At 40.1% G+C, this 21,588-nt stretch overlaps 1 protein-coding gene across 1 annotated transcript in view; it reads right to left on the reverse strand.

The window, feature by feature from the left end:
* The window catches only part of EML6 (EMAP like 6), a 325,099-nt gene that overhangs the window by 124,231 nt on the left and 179,280 nt on the right, over positions 1-21,588 (reverse strand). Inside the window, exons 7-10 of the mRNA XM_007465682.1 lie at positions 11,844-12,045; positions 9,123-9,260; positions 6,938-7,194; positions 4,578-4,790 (exon numbers count right to left, since the gene is read on the reverse strand). Of these exons, the coding sequence (XP_007465744.1) occupies positions 4,578-4,790; positions 6,938-7,194; positions 9,123-9,260; positions 11,844-12,045 (810 nt within the window). The remainder of the gene's footprint in view (positions 1-4,577; positions 4,791-6,937; positions 7,195-9,122; positions 9,261-11,843; positions 12,046-21,588) is intronic.

A 21,588-nucleotide genomic window follows, 5' to 3' on the forward strand; every position in this document is an offset into this window, starting at 1 on the left:
GGCTGGTTCTCTTATCTCCTTCAGGTTTCTAGTCAAATGAAACTATCAGTGAGCCCTGCTTTGACCATCCTACTTAAAACAGCAATATTACACTGCCCGACCTGAGCGCTCTTTACTCCCATTGTCTGCTTTATTTTTCATCATAGCACTTCTCACCATCAGATGTGTTTATATTGTCTTGTTTATTGACTAGGTCTCCTCAGTAGAACAAGAGCTCCAGGGACTTGTGCTTGTTTTATTCATTGACATATCTCCAGCCTCTAGAATAGCACTTAAATATTTACTGAAAAAATGAAGGCCACATCTATCTCTTCCAAGGTTTTCCTTAGGACAATGAGTGACTCTACAAGGCACCCCTTTATTCTCTGGACCCTAAGGAAGGCTCAGCCCTCATCTCCTCTCTATTGATTCTTTCTCCTTGGCTTTAAATACTGTTGATATTCCCTCAGCTGCCAAACATTCATCTCCAACCCTGAAGTCTCCCAAGAGTGCTGACAGCTTGTGTGCTATGCCCACTTGGATGTCTAATAGGCTCCTCAAACTTATCACAGAAAAACCAGGAGTTTCCCCTTCCCCTCCTACTCTGTTACCACTATAAAACACACACACACACACAAAACCTTTTCCTTTCTCATTTTCCCATCTCTATAGATGGTGCTACTATCTACCCCACTGCTCAAACCTAACTTAGGAGTCTTCCTCAATTCCTCTCTTTCCCTCTACTCCCACCCCCAATCCATCAGCAAGACCTTCAGCTCTACCTTGACACTGTTTCCTAATCTCAACCACCTCTCTTCAGGTCTGTTCCTGACACCTTTGTCCAAGTCACATCATCTTTTACCCGGGCTCTTGCAATAATCTCTCTACTTGAAGCCTCCCCTTCCCTATTCCATCCCACACAATATCAAAGTGGTATTTTAAAAACTTAAATTGCTCATGTCACTCTTCCATTTAAAACCCTCAACACTTTTCCACTGCACTTAGAATAAGACCCACATTTCTAGCAGTTGCTTCAAGGCCCTTCATGCCTGGCCCCTACTGCCATTCCAGCCTTGGAGTGCACAGTTCTCCCCTCGTTCATCATGCTCTAGACACACTGACCTTTCTGTTCCTGCATCAAGCTCATCCAAGCTCTACTGAAGGCCAGCACTTTCCCCTCCAAGGTCTAGGGTTTCTGCAACTCAAGTCTTACAGTATCCAGGACACTTGTCATAGGAGGTAGTTGTTCAAGGACTCTGTGTGTGTGTGTGTGTGTGTGTGTGTGTGTGTGTGTGTGTGTGTGTGTGTGTGTGAAGGATTAATGGAATGGCAGCACACAAGTGAAACATGGAGATCCTCAGCCTTGAGCCTCCCCTAGGGGCATGGGTAGATGCCAAGGGTGTTAAGATATGGCAAATGCCAATGAGCAAGGCTTTGGATTTTACCTCATGTCAGTGTCTGGGGGGTGATGGTCAAACAGGATGTACTCTAAATGACATCAGGGAAAATTATCAGTATTGATCCTAATTATTTTAATATTTGAAAACTGTCAAAAGGAAATGAGGAAAACAAGTTGGTTCAGCTATGTAATAATAATATGAATTGTAGTCATTTTCTTTAACTGCAGAACACTTATGCCTAATTATTATGCAAAAGAATACTATGTACACATAATCATAAATGTGTCAATTAACTTGTGAGTTTTATTTAATCACAATGGAAATCTATAATGTTTACTCAGTCTCCACACTTTCTCATAGTCATCAGCCCCTGATAATATTTGGGTGTTTACAGGTTCAGAAGTTGGGGGAATACTTGTCACTGGTACCTTGGTTATAGGGAGACAAGTTCCACCAACTGTTACCATTCTCGTCAGCAACACTCTGTTATAAACTTCTCCACCAGTAGCTTTAGCACAAAAAGGCTCCAAGAGCCTAAATGACTCTGAGGCAAATTGCAAGATGTATAAACAATGTGTCATGAAAAGTAGAACAAGTCCGTTTGCTATGAGGACATGGATACTTATGCAGATTGTTGAGGTGGGTTTTATTGCTCTCACCATACTGTCACTCTGGCTGTCAGTGTCTCCTCGTTCATTCACATGTCTCCTGGCTGCCTTCATCCTCAGGGTTGTTTTACATATAAGGGTATCTCATTTTGACAAACTCACTGCACCTCCCTACCTGCCTCCCCCATCCTAATAAGCTAACCCAAGATCTAGATCTCCATTGCTATTTTCTAGACCCAAGTCTATCCTACAAGGCTCAATGACTCATAGGAAATACCAACTCTCACTGAATTCCCAAGTCCTGATACTTGATTCCAGTAGCATCGCTTCTGACCCTCATGATGTTTCTTCTGATTCCTGAATTTCCAGATACCTTCTGGTTGCCCAACTTAACTTCTGCAAGTACATTACTCAATTTAACAAGACACGCCCTATTACTCAAAAGACCCATTATGGAGAAAGAGAACAGTTTGAACTAGGCATGTTGAGGTAATGTTGTGCCTCAGGCATTTTAATCTGATGGTCATTTTGTCAAGTGGAAGTGATGGTGGTTTTGCTATGCATTTTATGTTCAATTTTTTTTACCATAATTGTCACTGCTTCAAAACTGCCAGTTAGCTGAAAATGACTTTCTCATGACATTTTCAATCCCTTTCCTTGCTTATTCTAAAAATCTTTCAAGTGAAAGGGTTTTCAGGCAACAGCATATCCCTACTGCTGATCAGATTTTCAGGGTGCAGGCAGGGAGTCTCAGAAAAGCCTGTGTATGGGCTTTGCCTAAACTTATGAAGGAAGAAGAGGACAGGGTCATTACGTGATTAATTCAGTCACATTCTACAAAGCCTGACAGTGCCAGAAAAACTGAAGTGACAAGATTTTAACAACAATAAAACAAAAGAATGAAATGCAAGGGCAGAAACGGTTGTTTTGAATCAAACTCTCAAAAATTTCACCAGTTATCAGTCTCCCAAAAGCAAAAATAAAAAACTGGGACCTAATCAAACTTACAAGCTTTTGCACAGCAAAGGAAACCATAAACAAAATGAAAAGAACCTACAGAGTAGGAGAAAATATTTACAAATAATGCAACCAACAGGGCTTAACTTCCAAAATATACAAACAGCTTATACAACTCAACAATAACAAAACGAACAACCCAATCAAAAAATGGGCAGAAGATCTAAATAGACATTTCTCCAAAGAAGACACACAGATGGCCACCAGGCACATGAAAAGATGCTCAACATTGCTAATTATTACAGCAGTGCAAATCAAAATTACAATGAGGTACCACCTCGCACCGATCAGAATGGCCATCATTAAAAAATCTACAAATAACAAATGCTGGAGATGGTGTGGAAAAAAGGAAACCTTGCTGCATTGTTGGTGCAGCTACTATGGAAAACAGTATGGAGGTTCCTCAAAAAACTAAAAACAGAGTTACCATATGATCCTGCAGTCCCACTCCTGGGCATATATCCAGATAAAACTACAATTCAAAAAGATACATGCACCCCAATGTTCATAGCAGCATTATTCACAATAGCCAAGACAGGGAAGCAACCTAAATGTCCATTGACAGATGAATGGATAAAGAAGATGTGGTACATATATACAATGGAATATTACTCAGCCATAAAAAAGAATGAAATAATGCCATCTGCAGCAACATGGATGCAACTAGAGATTATCATACTAAGTGAAGCAAGTCAGAAAGAGACAAATACCATGTGATATCACTCATATGTGGCATCTAAAAAATGACACAAATGAACTTATCTACCAAACAGAAACAGACACACACACACAGAGAACAGATCTGTGGTTACCAAGGGGGAGGGGGTTGGGAGAGGAATGGATTGGGAGTTTGGGATTAGCAGATGCAAGCTATTAATATACAGAACGGATAAACAACAAGGTCCTAATATACAGCACAGGGAACTATATTTGATATCCTGTGATAAACCATAATGGAAAAGAATTTTAAAAAGAGTGTATATATTTGTATAACTAACTCACTTTCTGTATAGCAGAAATCAACACAACATTGTATATCAATTATACGTCAACAAAAAAAATTTCACCAGTTACGTAAGTCTGGTGTGCAAAATTAGTGCTATCAGAAGGGGTCCACAAACTCTATTATCACCACAACAATCACTTTCAGATTTTATTTTAAATATGTCTATAAGGATTTGCTTTGCTTCCTATGTATAAGCACAATTAGGTGTAACACATAAAAGAATTTTAATTACAATATTTTAATGTAACATGTAATTTAAATTATTATATTGACGTAGATATAAATAAAATAGAATGCAACTTGTTTAAAACATGAAACATGAAGTTTATGAATCCCGAAATGTTGAGTAACATCTCTGTTAACAAATGCTGACTTAAATTTGCAAAACCACGTATCAGAATGTCAACAGCAGAAGATAGCAAACTTTCTATTGAAAAGTGTTAGAGTAAATATAAAGATAAAATGAATAGTCTGCCGTAACAGACATCAAGAAAATAAGTCTTAATTATACTGTATGTATATTCTAGATCAAATCTTCATTCAATGAAACATTTCTTTTGGCCTTACCTTTCTTGAGACAAGGAAACTTAAACAATTTAACCAGTCCAAAATCATCTCCAGACACCAGTACTGAGTTGTTGTAATTTGCATCCACTGAGTTGATGTCAGTGACATCAGTGTATTTTGGCCAAATCCCACTCACTTCTGGGCCGTTCACACATGTCCAGGAGGCCCAGGGAATCCCTTTGATTTCTTCTTTACTTGTTAAAGGCTTCCCAGCTGAAAATAATCAATAAATTTTAATATAATTTTACATTTAAATGAAATCATATTCTAATTTACTTTATTCATTTTTCTCACAGAGGTCGAAAACTTTTGTTTTAAAATGTTTATAAACCAAGGAAACTATAAATTCTAATCTCTTTCCCCAAATGGTGATTTTTTTTTTTCTAGCAGGGTTTAAAGGAAGCACATGCTCAAAACTCCGGTAGGAGAAAGAAAATGATCATGGTACTAAATCTAATGTCTTACTAAACTACTGATATTTACTCGACCTTAATTATTTAGATACAGATGATATTATGCTTTGTGTTATTGATGAAATGACTGTTATTAAATTATATATTATCATATTTAGTTACTAACATTTTGCCAGGTTTTTAAAGAGTTTATTCTGAACTCCTACTTTTCATAATTCAAGGAACCACAGAAATGATTTTTTAGAAGTCAGCCTCAATTGATTAGTGGAAAAAATGAATGGATTTTCTATTTAAATTTTAAAGTGCTAGACAATGAAAATCCACCAAATTTTGATGAAATAAATGTAATTAGCTGGGGAAAATAGTCCTGACAATTGTTCTAGGTATGGTCTTATGTGTGGGGCACAATACCCAGTTTTCACCAGCAGCTGGTAAGGAACGTCCCCAGGGAGCACAAAAAAGGAGGAAGCCCATGGATAAAGAAAAGCTTGGAAAAATGCTTAGTCATGCACAATTTAAAAATTCAAAATCAAGACAATTAAGTATATTACCTCATACTTTCCCCCTCAAAAATAACAAATATTTTCAAATAAAGAACCTATGAGAATAGATGCTCTTGTACATTACTGGCACACTGTCAAATTGGCAATTCTAGACTCTAACACAGCATTATATAAAAATCCATTATGAAGACCACAGAATCGGAGAGTTTATAGTCTGAACATAGTCTTGGATCCAGTGTTCCTCCTTTAAAGAATATAGTCCAAGGAAGTAATTCACAAGAGAAAATCCCACCTCTACAAAGATACTTGGATCTGCACTGTGTGTACCAGCAAAGATACACTGGTATCTTTGATATCACTGAGTAGGGTGTTACTTTGTTATTGCAAACAACAAAAATGTGTTCCATATTTTTTCACATATGAAAATATATATGAAATACTGTCAAGCAGAGAAAGTAGACACAAAGAAATATGTACCTAGTAAAGGTATACTGATGAATTGATAGGGCAGAGACTATTAAAAATGTTGAAGATATGTCACACCTTGTTTTATGGTAAAATTGATTTTTCAATAAAAAATTAAAATATAATTATTTGAGGTCAAGATTCATGTTAAATATCAAATTTTTCCTTTTACATTATAAAAAATCATTCATCAAAGATTGTAATACAGAAATCTATCTTTTATTTATTGACATTTTAACATTACAGATTAAATGTTACTAAATGAGTATTATATAAATAAGATGAATAAGATGAATCTCTTATAGAAGTTATAGTGGGGGTTACAAATAAAATTTGTGGGTTTTTTTAATCCCAATGAGCACATTTCACCAAATAATCGTATAAAAAGGGCTTCCAATTATGAAGGACACAAAAGAGATGAAAGCAATCATAGTAGTTGACTGTGATCCTCAAATCTTCAGTGTATTTTTAGTATTTTCCTAGTATTTTTTCCTTTTGCTTATCTTTAGGCATTCTTTATATATTATAGGTGTACAGCTGACCCTCAAACAACTTGAGGGCTAGGGCCACCAACTCTCTACGCCGTCAAAAATCCATGTATAACTTAAGAGTTGACCCTCTGCATCCATGGTTCCACAACCACAGATTCAACCAACCTCCTACCATGTAGTACTGTAGTATTTACAACTAAAAAATCTGCACAGAATTAGACTGGTGCAGTTCAATCTTGTATTGTTCATGTATACCCTTTGTCCATTATAACAATTCCAAGTATTTATGCCCATCATGGTCTCTTTTGTTGTGCAATAATTTTTTATTTTAATGTGTTCCAATTTATGAATCTGTTCCTTGAGAGTTTGTGGTTTGAGTGTCTTGTTTCAGAAAACACTCCTTGCCCTGAGGTCCTAAGAATATTCTCATATATTTTCTGCCATGGTTCAGAATTGCGCTTTGTACATTCATTGCCCTTGTGACTTACATGGCATTTTGTAGAACAGCCGTTCTCCGGCACCGTCATTAGTTTGCAAGTATTTACTATCCAAAGACCAGTCGATGTGTGTAATGAAACTGAGAGACTTGTTACATTCTCCTATTTTCTTATACCTCTGGGCGACAGCATAGATATCTACTGGGCCATCATTGGATCCCACTGCCAGATAAGAACCATCTGGAGAAAATTTCATTTCGTGAATGACTTCTTTTCGATCTTTGATATGAACCACTTCTGTCATATCTCTATAAGAGTAGAAAAGCAAAGCGATAAGCAGCAAATCTAGAGATAGGAACATCAAGTCATGTTTTAAAATCTGTGTGCCACAGAAAAAAATTACTTTGAAAGGGACAGAAAAACTACAGGAATTAGAAAATTAACTTTTATGGAAAGATATAAAATATTATTTAGTTCATGGCCAATGTAGGAGAAATTAAACATTTTAAATAATATTTTGGGCTCCCAAAGTAAAAAACAAAACAATTTTAATGAAATGCATTTTTGCTTTCATGTTCAATTGTATGTATTCTTTTTCTCTAAAACTTTTTATTAAAATTTGGGGTTTGTAAATTATTTTAAAAATATGTCACAGAGGGGCTTCCCTGGTGGCGCAGTGGTTGGGGGCCCGCCTGCCGATGCAGGGGACGCGGGTTCGTGCCCCGGTCCGGGAGGATCCCACATGCTGCGGAGCGGCGGGGTCCGTGAGCCATGGCCGCTGAGCCTGAGCGTCCGGAGCCTGTGCTCCGCAACGGGAGAGGCCACAACAATAAAAAAAAAAAAAAAAAAAAAAAAAAAAATATGTCACAGAGAAAGTAAAACATATCAAGGTTAACATAAAAATAAACTATTTCTAATACTTTAAGAACAAGAAACCAGTGACTGTTAAGCTTGATGCTTATTGTAAAAAGAGTAAGTCCAAAAAGCAGAAGAGGAAAACTACTTTTTTAATGTTGAATTTTTATGTAATTATTTAACTTTCACTATGAAAGGTCAATAATGCCTACATTGAATCACTGGAATAATCCGTATCCTTTCTGATAAGTTTCTGGTAAGAATTTCTACTCTTACTTGAAAGCTCACTGAGGCTTTTCCCCCATAGCTATAAGACAAGATTATGACTAGCAGGTCCCCTGAACTAGTAATGATGCCTTCATCAACTCTAAAATGAACTGAAAGCGTAAATAATGCCAAATATTTGCTTCCACATAATAATTTCTCATACCTGCTGCATCATTTACTAATAGCATTATCGTTTACTATAATGCCATAAAATAGGTGTGGGAGGATTGTTTTTTAGCTTGGGAAATCCATCAAAAAGAAAATTTGGTAATTAGCTATCTTTTCACACATCACTAAGCAAAGAAAGAAAATGTTGCCCACCCATTTGGTAATAAGTTGTGTGGCTGGTGATGAGAATTTAGTGTAATAAACCACACCAAGAGCTATATAGAATTTGCTGTGGGTGAGAGATGCAGTATCTAACCTACAGCTACATTTACTTTCTGTAATCACAAAATGTGTAATCCAAAAGAATAACCAATGTGTTCAAAGAATTACAAGGGTGGGTCAAAATTTTTGTCCAGTAGAAATAATATAGGAGGTTAATAAATATGAAATGTTCCATTTTATTGGTGATTATAGGTAGAAAAATCTTTACTTAAGTTTACCTCTAAAAATTTAGTGCTGTTGGAGGCTGCTTTCTTCTTTCTTCCTCTTTTCTTGGCTTATTACAAGCCCATAATCTCTTATCTAAAACCCCTGGGACCAGACAAGCTTGGGAGTTTATCATTCATTGGATTTTAGAAAGGTTTGCATACAATCTATTACATAACATCCCCAGTAGGAGTTAAGACAGCAACCCCTTTAGAACAAATTAATATTTCTGCAGCAAATCAGATGATACATAACTATCCCTACTAAGAGATTAACAGACTGTAAACAATCGCACATCCAGTTCACTGGGTCAGGCAGTGCTGCCAAACAAGTTACCAAAGACCTTCAGACGCTCAGAGTGTTTGGATTTTGTAACTATAGACAGGCGGTTGTGAATCTACAGTGCTCCTATGGAAAACAGTAAATGTATTTTTCCTAAGGTCCTGGCATACATTCTGACCAGGAGAATTAATTTTAACAAAAGAATATCTCTAATGTCATTTTCAGTATCAGTACATGCCTGACTCGGAGAACAATGAAAGATCCGTCCTTCATGCCCAGGGCCAACTGAGATCCATCGGGGCTGAAAGCAACGCTTCGAACCGCTTCCTCCATGTTACAGCGGGCAATCAAGGCATGGTCTGCCAGGCTCCACAGCCTAAGCACAACTCAAAGTCAAAGACAAAACAAAACAACTTCTCATAGTCATCAGCCAGCCCAAGGCCTGTTCACCACTGCGATAATAACAAGAAAGACTGCAGTAACCTCACACCAGTGTCCTTCCTCTTGGCATGTCTGGGAATCTGCGAAAGTGTCTAGTCTATCTTTATGTGATTCTCACCATTTGAAACACCCAGCAAGAAATATAAAATGAGATAACATTTCCAAAGATTTTGAGATTCATAAAATAAGGAAATTTTAAACACTACACAAAATTATACTTTTCTCTTTGGAGATTAAAAATTGTTCTGGATTTATACCAATGGCTGTTAATAACACTTACAGGATAAGAAGTACTACTAGATGCTGTTATTGCTTTTTTTTAAAAAAAAAATACGAGTTCCATTCTAGTAACTGTGTTATGTAAGCACATACAGATTGAAATACACATTACATTTGTTGGCCTCCTGAGCAAGAAGTATTTTAGATGGAGAAGAACGAATGATAGCCCTGCCCAGGATGGTTCCAAAGTTGGCTGTACACAGTCATATGCTGCCATTCCTCACGAGCAACCTGGGCGCCCCACTGCTGATAGGTCCCCTCTTGGTTGGGGCCGGGGCGGGGGGGATACTTTGCCATGCCCCTGGCTGATGAGCACAGCTACTGCTGGAGAAACAGAGGTCAAGTGCAAGTGCCACTAACAGAATTTTCAGCAGCTCCTTGGAACACCTAATCCAGGCACCTCAAACTGAGAGAACACGAACTAAATATGTGAAGACACAAAATAAGGGTTCCCATGTGAGATGCAACTGTGGCATCTGACCTCTCTCTGTTACTTCTCTGAAGACAGTCTTCTCTTAACGTGCAAACAACAATATCTGCGAGGGGGTCTGAGAATCTAAGTTCTGTGATAAAGAACCACGAATAAGTCAAATGCGGTGCAATTTCTCTAAATGCATTCCGCCTTCAGGAGGGATGGTGGCATGTGCCTTGCAATGCAGGGCTGCGCAGTGAATAGTTTACTGATCCCTTAGGCAGCCTGCACTGTTCAGCCTAAAGCTTATGGTATGCTTTCAATACCTTGTCCATTATTCATAATCTCATGCTGTTTTTAGCCTTGTACTATTTTAAGCAATGTAAGCTTTGCTTGACTAGCATGAAGAAACCATCACTCCTCAGCAAACTGCGCTAATCTTACAAAGCCACTAAGCTAATCTTTATCAAGAAATTATGACTTATACCCTTCCTAAATTTCAATACTCAGTGTAAAAATGCCATTTAAAATTTTAGCCAAATTAATGGTTAAGGAAAGTAATACAAATTCTGGCAGTAAGGGCTCTTTGCAATTCTAAGACTCAACACAGTTGTTAAAATATAAAAGCCAAAAACTTTCTTGAAATCCCTTCTATCTGGATGGGTATGAATCGAGTTTCTTGGGCGTTTGAATAACTTGGCATTGGTTTGGCTCAGAGTAATGGAAGGAAAAGGGAGAGGAGGAGGAAGTGAGTGTAAAGAAGTATAAGCCAAATAAACATCTATGTCACATGAAGAGATAACTGTAATTGTTTTCACTGATTTTTAGATTGATGAGGCTTTAGTGCTCAGTAGAAACTCAAAAATGGTTTTATCTTTGGATTTATGCTTTTCTAATGAGTATACTCATTGCATCTGGATTCAATTCACAAACATACAGAATAAGGGTGGGGGGGGGGAGCAGTGGCCTTTAGTCTAGTATACAGTGCTCCACTTTAGCTATTCAAACCCAGAAGCAGTAATCCATCAACTGATTATCAATCAGTCTCTTCCTCTCACTGTCACAGACTCTCTTTCTGGCCTGCTTGCTGTTGAGCACACTTAAAGCTCAGTAGTACGGAAATACTGGAATCAGTGGAATAGTCTTCATCTCACACTTTCAAATCAGTCTTTCAACAGTCTCAAGAACAGTGGAAGCATAATCATTTTGCTCATGTAACTACTGTCGTGTTCTCAGATAACAGGTGATCCATAGCGAGAACACTTAAGGCCCTAAAAAAATGGGCATATTTTCTTAGGAACCAGCACTTTCCTTTGATCTGAAGACACTGTAAATTCTCACAGGGAATTTTGAGCAAAGAAAGAATTAATGACTCACGTGCTAAAGACGACTTTGAAAATCAGAATTTCAGTTCTCTTGGTGATGTTTAGTCTGTGACTGAACTGATGATGAGTGACTCAGCTGTGAAATTGCCAAGCTGCCTCCAGCAGGACCAAAGGTACAGAAAGAAACATGATCTTATCACAGATGAGTGCACTCAGCTTACATCTTCAGCTGGAAGAGACCTGGAGGCCAATCTAACCAGCAGTAGTGAATTTCTAAGAACATTTTCTTGACTTAAGATGGAGCCAAAGAAAGATAGCAACAACAAAAGGTCAAGAAGCCAACTAGTAGTTAAAGCAAAATGGCTTAACATTCTGTTTGGAAATTGTGAGGTTCTGCACTGTGCGTTATCCTTCTCTGAAAGTAATAAACAAATTTGGGCAAAATGAATCTGTTATCCCAGGGAGGTGAGTGAGGTTACAGCCACCACTGCCGGGGCCTCACCTGACAGAGCGGTCATCGCTGCCTGTCACAGCCAGCGGCTTCTTGGGGTGCAGGGCCAGAGCCCAGAGCTCCCCCTCACAGTGGCCCTGCAGGATCAGCATTGGCTTGTCCCGTTCTCGCACGATCACTTCAAATATCTCGCTGTCCTGGGTCCCTGCTAGAAGGCGGTCTGCTTTCCAGCACACACTCCGGATAGAGAGGCCTGACAAAAATAAACGAATAAAATAAATGCATATCTCCACACCATTCACAAATAAAACACCTGAAGTTAATACCCTGTCATCGGGATAGCACCTAAGGCAACACATCTGAACAGTGCCTGGGGGTGGAGACTCAACTCCACACACCACCCTGTGTTACTGACCACTGCCTTCTGTGTGTTAGTCGTTCCCCCAACCCCTTGTGATTTATTTTGTAAAAGAGTGATTGCTTTCCTGTCTGACTTAGGCTAACTGTGTGTTTCTACAGCAGGGTCTATATTAAATACAACACCTTAAAGTGAATATAAGAACAGGAATTGGTCTTTATGAAAACCTAACCCTCTTTGAAACAATTTCCTTCTGATTTGCTATGGAAAAGTTAATAATCACTTCAATCTTTAGGATGCTAACATTGTAATAAAATTATACGTGGGTGATACTACAGGACGGTTAATTATCACATTAGGCAAGTTTAGTATGTATTTGATCAGAACCTAGACCCATTCTGCTGGATAAATAGATGCACCCGTGTCCCAGAAATATGCAAATGAAACTCTAATTTCAGTCTCAGAATACCATCAAACATCTGAAGATGTTTTTCCTCACTGACTTAACGATTTATGGAGTCTTCTCTAAAAGCACAGTACTCCCTTTTAAATCCAACCTTCCTCCGTATTATCCCATCCTCTTTAGGCAGATCCCCACTTGCTTGCCTGCGTGTTGATCTGGGCTTCTCTCAGTCTGTTCTATTCCTCACTGGCTACATTATTTACTTACATAGTGAATTCTCTCACGTCTGAATTAGAAACACAGAAGCAATCCCACTTTCATAACTACTTTAAACTACTTAAGGATGTGATAAGCTTTGAGATCTGAGTTGTCTCCCCGTCTGGCTTTGTGTCTTTTGTGTAGAAAGTGCCAGAAGTCAGAGCACCTGGACTTCAGTCCTGCTCTACACCCGACTGGCCAGACATACCAGGGAGAGTCCCCTTTTCTTTGGGGACCAGTTTTTCTCCCCTTAAATGCAGATTGTAATTATGGAGACCATGTAATTTATCATCCAAATCAGGACCCCTGTGCAAGTAAATGTAGGCTCTAGAAATAATTAAATTTACATAAGTTTGTAAAATATTTATTAACCAAGAAAGCAGCTTTACTATATTGAAAAACCTATTAAATAATTCTATGAAAAATATTTTCAAATCTAAAATTATGATGACACTTTATCGCAGAATGAAAGGTCTAGGACAGAGGGACGAATAGGCAGACACAGAAGATTTTTAGGGCCATGAAACTCCGTAGGACATATAATGGTAGGTATATGTTATACATGTGTCAAAACTCACAGAATATACAACACCAACAGTGAACCCTAATGTGAACTATAGGCTTTCGGTGATGATATGTCAATGCAGGTTCATCCACTGTAACCAATGTACCATTCTGGTGTGCAATGTTGATAGGGAGGCTGTGTGTGTAAGAGGACAGAGGTATACGAGAAATCTCTGTACCTTCCATTCAATTTTGCTGTAAACCTAAAACTGCTCTAAAAAAAATAAAGTCTATTAAAAAAAATCCAGGACAAATGCTGGGACAATAGAAGGCTTAATTGGGGGTATCTGGACACCATAACTGAAATTCTCATTTATTTTTAATATTTATTTTTGGCTGTGTTGGGTCTTCGCTGCTGTGTGTGGGCTTTTTCTAGTTGCAGTGAGCAGGGGCTACTCTTCATTGCAGTGCACGGGCTTCTCATTGCAGTGGCTTCTCTTGTTGTGGAGCATGGGCTCTAGGCACGCAGGCTTCAGTAGTTGTGGCGCACAGGCTTAGTAATTGTGGCTCACAGGCTCCAGAGCACAGGCTCAGTAGCTGTGGTGCACAGGCTTAGCTGCTCTGTGGCATGTGCGATCTTCCTGGACTAGGACTCGAACCCGTGTCTCCTGCATTGGCAGGCGGATTCTTAACCACTGAGCCACCAGGGAAGTTCCTGAAATCCTCATCTTAACTCACTGTGGTCTTGAAAGCATCCAATGAGATAATGAATTTATTTACAAAAAGTATTTTTTTTAAGGTACAAGGCTATTATTACATGAGATAACTCTCTTTACTTCCTGCTCTGAATTCATTGTTATGTGTCTTGAAATGGAAGGAGACAGCACACAGGCAGATTTATTATTCCTGCTGTGAGTAGTAAGTAGGGATACCTTGGCAACGGCTAAATCCGGGGGGCTCAAAATCCTCCACTGCAAACATCATGACGGGCTTTCAAGATTGAAAAGGGCAGATGTGTGAGGAAAGCAGTCGGGATAAGATGGTAGGCTGACAGGGCAGGAAGCTCAGCTAAGGAGGAAACAATCCTTTTGCTACTGTCCCTTTCTCATCCTTATCTTTTTCCCATGCCTTATTATTAACATGTTCTTATTTTCTCTAGGAAGGGGGTGAATTTGTTGTCTCCCCAGCAGGCTTTGCATCATCTACAATTTTATTACAGGAAAGGTATAATACTTTGTTCTTCAGAAATAGGAAGTAAATAGGGATATTAATTATATTCCAAAATTGGCAAAAAAATTAAAGAATTTACTAGTTTATTATATTCATTGTCCATTTCCTCTCACTAATGTCTGTGAAAACAAGAGTTTTCTCAGTTTTATACACTGCTGTATCCTCAGTACCTAGCACAGTGTCTGGCATGTGGTAGATGCTCAATAAGAATTGATGAATGGCTGAGTAATATTCCACTGTATATATGTGCCACGTCTTCTTTATCCATTCATCTGATGACGGGCACTTAGGTTGTTTCCATCTCCAGGCTATTGTAAATAGAGCTGCAATGAACATTTTGAGCTATTTGTAATGAGGTGGATAGACCTAGAGTCTGTCATACAGAGTGAAGTAAGTGAGAAAGAAAAAGACAAATACCGTATGCTAACACATATATATGGAATTTAAGAAAAAAGAAATGTCATGAAGAACCTAAGGGTAAGACAGGAATAAAGACACAGACCTACTGGAGAATGGACTTGAGGATATGGGGAGGGGGAAGGGCGAGCTGTGACAGGGTGAGAGAGAGGCATGGACATATATACACTAACAAACGTAAGGTAGATAGCTAGTGGGAAGCAGCCGCATGGCACAGGGATATTGGCTCGGTGCTTTGTGACCGCCTGGAGGGGTGGGATAGGGAGGGTGGGAGGGAGGGAGACGCAAGAGGGAAGAGATATGGGAACATATGTATATGTATAACTGATTCACTTTGTTATAAAGCAGAAACTAACACACCATTGTAAAGCAATTATACCCCAATAAAGATGTTAAAAAATAAAATAAAATAAAATAAATTACGTAATTTTTGACTCCAAAAGAAAAAAAAAAGAATTGATGAATGAGTAAAATAAAACATTCAAATCACAAACATTTCTCAAGTCTTGGAGATACCAAGAAATAAAAGATAACATCCCACCCTCAACGAGACCATTCAAAGAAGGATGGATATATTCATTTATTGATACAAAAAATTTTTATTGAGCACCTATTACAGGCCCAAGACTGGAGCTTGAACAGTAAACAAGCCAGGCTCATGCCCTCATGGATTTTGCACTCTAAGGAGGACCCAGACATTTGTAAGCAGAGATATATATATTCATTTCATGAATATACAATAGGGAAAGGACAGTTTCTTCCATAAATGGTGTTGGGAAAACTAGACAGCCACATGCAAAAGAAACATATAAAAATAAACTCAAAATGGATTAAAGACTTGAACATAAGACCTGAAACCATAAAACTCCTAGATGAAAACATAGGTGGTAAGCTCTTTGACATCAGTCTTGGCTATAATTTTTTGGCTCTGACACCAAAAGCAAAAACAACAAAAGCAAAAGTAAACAAATGAGACTACATCAAACTAGAAAGCTTCTGCATAGCAAAGGAAACCATCAACAAAATGGTAAGGCAACCTACCAAATGGGAGAAGATATTTGCAAATCATACATCTGATAAGGGGTTAATATCCAAAATATATAGAGAACTCATACAACTCAATAGCAAAAATCCCCAAACAATCTGATTAAAAAATGGGCAGAGGATCTGAATAGACATTTTCCCAAAGAAGACATACAGATAGTCAACAGATACATGAAATGATGCTCCACATCCCTAATCATCAGAGAATTGCAGATCAAAACCACAATGAGGGAATTCCTTGGCGGTCCAGTGATTAGGACTCCGTGCTTCCACTGCAGGGGGCAGGGGTTTGATCCCTGGTCTGGGGACTAAGACCCTGCAAGCTTCAGGGTGCAGCCAAAAACACAAAAACAAAAACCGTAATGAGATATTATCTCATACTTATTACAGTGGCTATTATTTTTTCAAAAAGACAAGAAATAACAAGTGTTGGCAAGAATGTGGGGCAAAGGGAACCCTTGGGCACTGTGGGAATGTAAACTGGTACAGCCACTACGGGTAACACCATGGAGGTTCCTCAAAAATTAAAAATAGAACTACTGTATGATCCAACACTTCTGCTTCTGAAACAAACAAAAACACTAACTCTAAAAGGTATCTGCACCCCCATGTTCACTGCAACATTACTCACAATAGCCATGACATGCAAACAACCTAAGCGTCCATCAATGGATAAAGAAAATGTGATATATACATATACAATAGAATATCATTCAGCTACAAAAAAAGGAATTATTGCTATTTGGGACAACATGGGTGACTTTTGAGGGCATACCGCTAAGCAAAATAAGTCAGACAGAGAAAGGCAAATATTGTATGATCTCGCTTTTATGTGGAATCTAAAATATAAAAGTAAAAACAAACCCAAAAAACTAACAGATACAGAGAACAGATTGGTGATTGCCAGAGGTAGGGGTGGGCAGCAGGCAAAATGGGTGAAGGTAGTCAAAGGCACAAACTTCCAGTTACAAAATAAATAGGTCCTGGGGGTGTGATGGACAGCATGATGAACATGTACAATGTACATTTAGTAATATTGTAATGTATATTTGAAAGTATCTAATGTATCTTGAAAGTAGATTTTAGAAGTTTTCATTACAAGCTCCACTTTTCATTCGCAAGATTGCTTTGGCTATTTGGGGTCTTTTGTGTTTCCATACAAATTGTGAAATTTTTTGTTCTAGTTCTGTGAAAAATGCCAGTGGTAGTTTGATAGGGATTGCATTGAACTACCATATGACCCAGCAATCCCACTACAGGGCACATACCCTGAGAAAACTATAATTCAAAAAGAGTCATGCACCAAAATGTTCATTACAGCTCTATTTACAATAGCCAGGAGATGGAAGCAACCTAAGTGTCCATCATCAGATGAATGGATAAAGAAGATGTGGCACATATATACAATGTAATATTACTCAGCCATAAAAAGAAATGAAATTGAGTTATTTGTAGTGAGGTGGATGGACATAGAGTCTGTCATACAGAGTGAAGTAAGTCAGAAAGAGAAAAACAAATACCATATGCTAACACATATATACAGAATCTAAGACCAAAAAAAAGGTCATGTAGAACCTAGGGGTAAGACGGGAATAAAGACACAGACCTACTAGAGAATGGACTTGAGGATATGGGGGGGGGAGGGGTAAGCTGTGACGGGGTGGGAGAGTGGCATGGACATATATACACTACTGGGTGTGAGGTGGATAGCTGGTGGGAGGCAGCCGCATGGTGTGGGGAGATCAGCTTGGTGCTTTGTGACCGCCTGGGGGGCGGGGGTGGGATAGGGAGAGTGGGAGGGAGGGAGACGTAGGAGGGAGAAGATATGGGAATGTATGTATATGTGTGGCTGATTCAGTTTGTTATAAAGCAGAAACTAACACACCACTGTGAAGCAATTATACTCCAATAAAGATGTTAAAAATAAATAAAAAAGAATTAAACAACAAAAAAATAAAATAAAATAGGAATGAGTTCCTAAGGATATCTCAGTGGGTAGAGAGCTGTATTCAAGTTTCCTAATAACGTCCCATTTAGGAACGTTATTGGTCACCTCGGGCTGGCCGAGGTGACCATTGCTTTGGGAAGTATTAAGTTGGCTTTGTTTCTTTATCTTCTGCTCTGGGAGTCAGACAAATATAAGGTATTATCTGGACTATGGTTAGAAATCCACCAGGAGTGAAAAGAGAGCCAGGGAAAACCATCCTAATTATTTTAAACTACAGAAATTCTCCTTTCTTCTTAAAAAGTGCATGTTTCAGAGGCTCTTGACAGAATGAACTGAAGGCATTTTGCTGAATTGGTGAGGGGTGCACATTTTGGACACAGGGGCCTTCTCGGCTGCTCGTTCTACGATGAGAAATGTGGGGTTCTGGCCTGTGCTTGGTTCAGACAGCCAGCAGATGGCAGTAGAGAGCAACCACCCACCTCAACATAAAAATCCTAGAGGCTAAAATCAAATTCTCACCAGCCCTTTGCCCGGATTTTATATTCAGACCAGGGAGTGGGAAACAGTATCCTTTCAATCCTCTCTGTGACAGTTCTGAAACCTGGGCATGGGAGATCTAGTCCATGAGTATCATGAGTATCAACACAGACCTAAAGGACATTGCTTATTTTCTACTAGTTCATTGAGTGGTTAGGTACATGGACTGGATTTATATCCTAGCTCTGTGACATGGCAAGTATTTAACCTTTCAAAGCTTCAGTTGCCCTACTGTAAATCGCAGAGAATATTAGCACTCACACATCACAGCCCTGTTACGAGGATTCAATGCAATCGTATATTTAAACACTTGACCCAGTGTCTGGTACTTAGGAAACTAATCAATAAATATCAGTTGTTATTATTTTTAACTAGCAGGTTTTTATTAAGTTCACATCTCAATGGAGAACAACCTGCTGTGCGTGTGGTCAGATTCCGTCCCCAGGCAGGGTCAGCACCACAAGCTATGAAGGTACTGCTTTTGTCTTTCCTTGAGTCTCTTAGCTACATCCTCGTGTTACAACTTATTTGTTGTGTTGTTTGTTACTATTTTTTAAAATAGATCTTTATTGGAGTATAATTGCTTCACAATACTGTGTTAGTTTCTGTTGTACACCAAAGTGAATCAGCCATATGCATACATATATCCCCATATCCCCTCCCTCTTGAGCCTCCCTCCCACCCTCCCTATCCCACCCCTCTAGGTCATTTTGACGTGCCAGCACTGCCGACTCTCAGAAGGAAAGGCTATATCTGACAAAGAGAACTCTTTGGGGAATAAAATGGTTTTTTACCGTCAGCTGTTTGGCCCAAGAAGGGAAGACTGGCAGCTGGGAGGGGGTTGGTATTGATACTTATTGGTGTCCTTAAATCTGGTGCACCGAGGCCTGATATATGGTAAAGGGCCAAGAGCAGTTGCTCCAACACTTACTGTCCATCAGAAACTACACAGAAAGTGTTTTTAAAACAGGGATGCCCAGGGAATTCCCTGGCAGTCCAGTGGTTAGGACTCTGTGCTTTCACTGCTGAGGGGGTGGGTTCGATCCCTGGTGGCGGAACTAAGATCCCCACAAGCCTTGCAGCTTGGGCGAAAAGAAAAGAAAAGAAAACATGGATGCCTGGACCCTACTCAGAAGTTCCTCTCAATTGCTCTGGAGTGGAGCTGGGCTTAGTTATTTTTAGCTCGCCAGGGCTAAGAACCACTTGTTGAGAACCAACCACTATCAAGCTGTTCCCAAACTAGTGTGTGTTCTCAGACTTTAGTCAGACTGCTGAAAATTCAGACTTCCAGGCTGATTCTAATGCAGTGGTTCTTCAACCAAACGTTGGAAAACTCCACTCTAGTAGATTAGAAAGCTGAAGGCCTGATGAGCAGATAGCCAAAAATAAGTGCAACTTTGAGAAATCCTTTTGGAGTCAAACAAGCAAGTTCTGTAAATGGGCAGGAGGTTCTCCCAGACATTCCCAGCCCTGCACCCAGAGCTTTGCACATGTGCCCAGGAAGGCTCACAGTGACTCAGGAGGAGGCCCTCGGACAGCACCAGGCCGTAGGTAGGGACAGGAAATATATAAATGAGGAACTTACAGCACAGACAGTTTACCTTATTTGCCCCAAGTCCCAGAGAGAGCAGGTGATGGAGATAAAATGAGGATTCAGGCAGTGCCAGTCTGGAGCAAACTCTCTTCCCCACAAAGGTATTTCCCTTCTCTGTGGATGCGCACCCAGGACATGGTACCAAAGATCAAACAAGAGAGCATGACGGCCTTCTCCTACCAACCTAATCTTACTAAAGGTGCAGTACTAAGGAGCGCCCCAGGTAAAAGGTAATAAAAGGACAAGAGGGAGAGAGATTTCACTCAGAGGGAAGAGGGAGTGTTGGGAGGGGGTGTGGGAAAGCTGCAGAGCCCCCCCGCAGCAGGGGGTGGCTGAGGTGCCTAGGAAGTCTGGAGGTGGGCCAGGGGCTCTGGCGGCCTAGGGTAATGTGGAAGGCAGAGTTCGGAACCTAAGGGAAACGAGAGGGAGGGAAAGCGGGCGTCTCCCCAGGGATTCGTGAGCACCAATGACCAGGGAACAGGAGTGGCTTTATGATTCACAGAGCCCAGTACAAAATGGAAATGTGAGGTCCCCTTGTTTAAAACTGATTAAGAATTTCAAGATGATGACAGCAAGCACTAAACCAAGTGTAGGGCCCTCCTGCAAGTAGGCAGAGCTCATGCCCAGGGAGCCAGCCGTGCCTGGGGACCCCCAGAGCTGCTGCAGGAAATACGGGATCCTGCATATGCAGAGCGCCTAGCACAAAGCACCACGAGCCTGCAGCACGAAGGGCCCACGGCCTGCTGCTCCTGTTTACAAGGGCTCTCTGCCTGAGAACTTCCAGCAGATACTCTCTACAAAATCCACTCCTCAGGATCCCAAATCCCATAGCCTCAGGAATACTGAAGGATCCACACAGCCTAACGGGACCCCAGAGGACAGAAACACACTGCGAAGCCCGCTGCCTTCACCCCAGGGAGGGAACACCCAGGCTGGTCTTTGTAGGAGGCCGGCTCAGTCAGAGTGTTTACAGGGGAATTACTACCAGAACAAACCAGACAGCCTCTGCTTCTCTGACACCACGTCTCACACCAAGCCTGAACAAACAACAGCCGACCCTCCTCTGGTGGCACACCTCACCATCCGCGTCTCACACCAAGCCTGAACAAACAACAGCCGACGCTCCTCTGGTGGCACACCTCACCATCCGCAGCTCCTGCACGTTCCTCTGCAGGGCTTCCACTTGCTCAGAACACCAGTGACGCAGGAGGCCGTAAAGGACAAAGGTGAGCAGATGGGGAGAGAGGTGATGGATGCGATGGGAGTGGAGGTGAGCAGTGAAGCATTCAAGGGACCAGGAGAACCACAGAAGACACCTGCTTTGTTTCTATCATCAACAAGGCTGCTTTCAGATTTGAGAGTTGGTCCTTTGAACCTTCTATACCAGGGTTTCTCAGTTGCGGCACTGCTAACATTAGGGGCCGGATAATTCTTAGTCGAGGTGTCTAACATTGTCTAACATATGTCATTTTAGGATGTTTAGCAGCATCCCTGGCCTCAGGA

Source organism: Lipotes vexillifer, unplaced genomic scaffold (genome assembly GCF_000442215.2).
Source record: "Lipotes vexillifer unplaced genomic scaffold, Lipotes_vexillifer_v1.1 scaffold77, whole genome shotgun sequence".
NCBI lineage: Eukaryota > Metazoa > Chordata > Mammalia > Artiodactyla > Lipotidae > Lipotes > Lipotes vexillifer.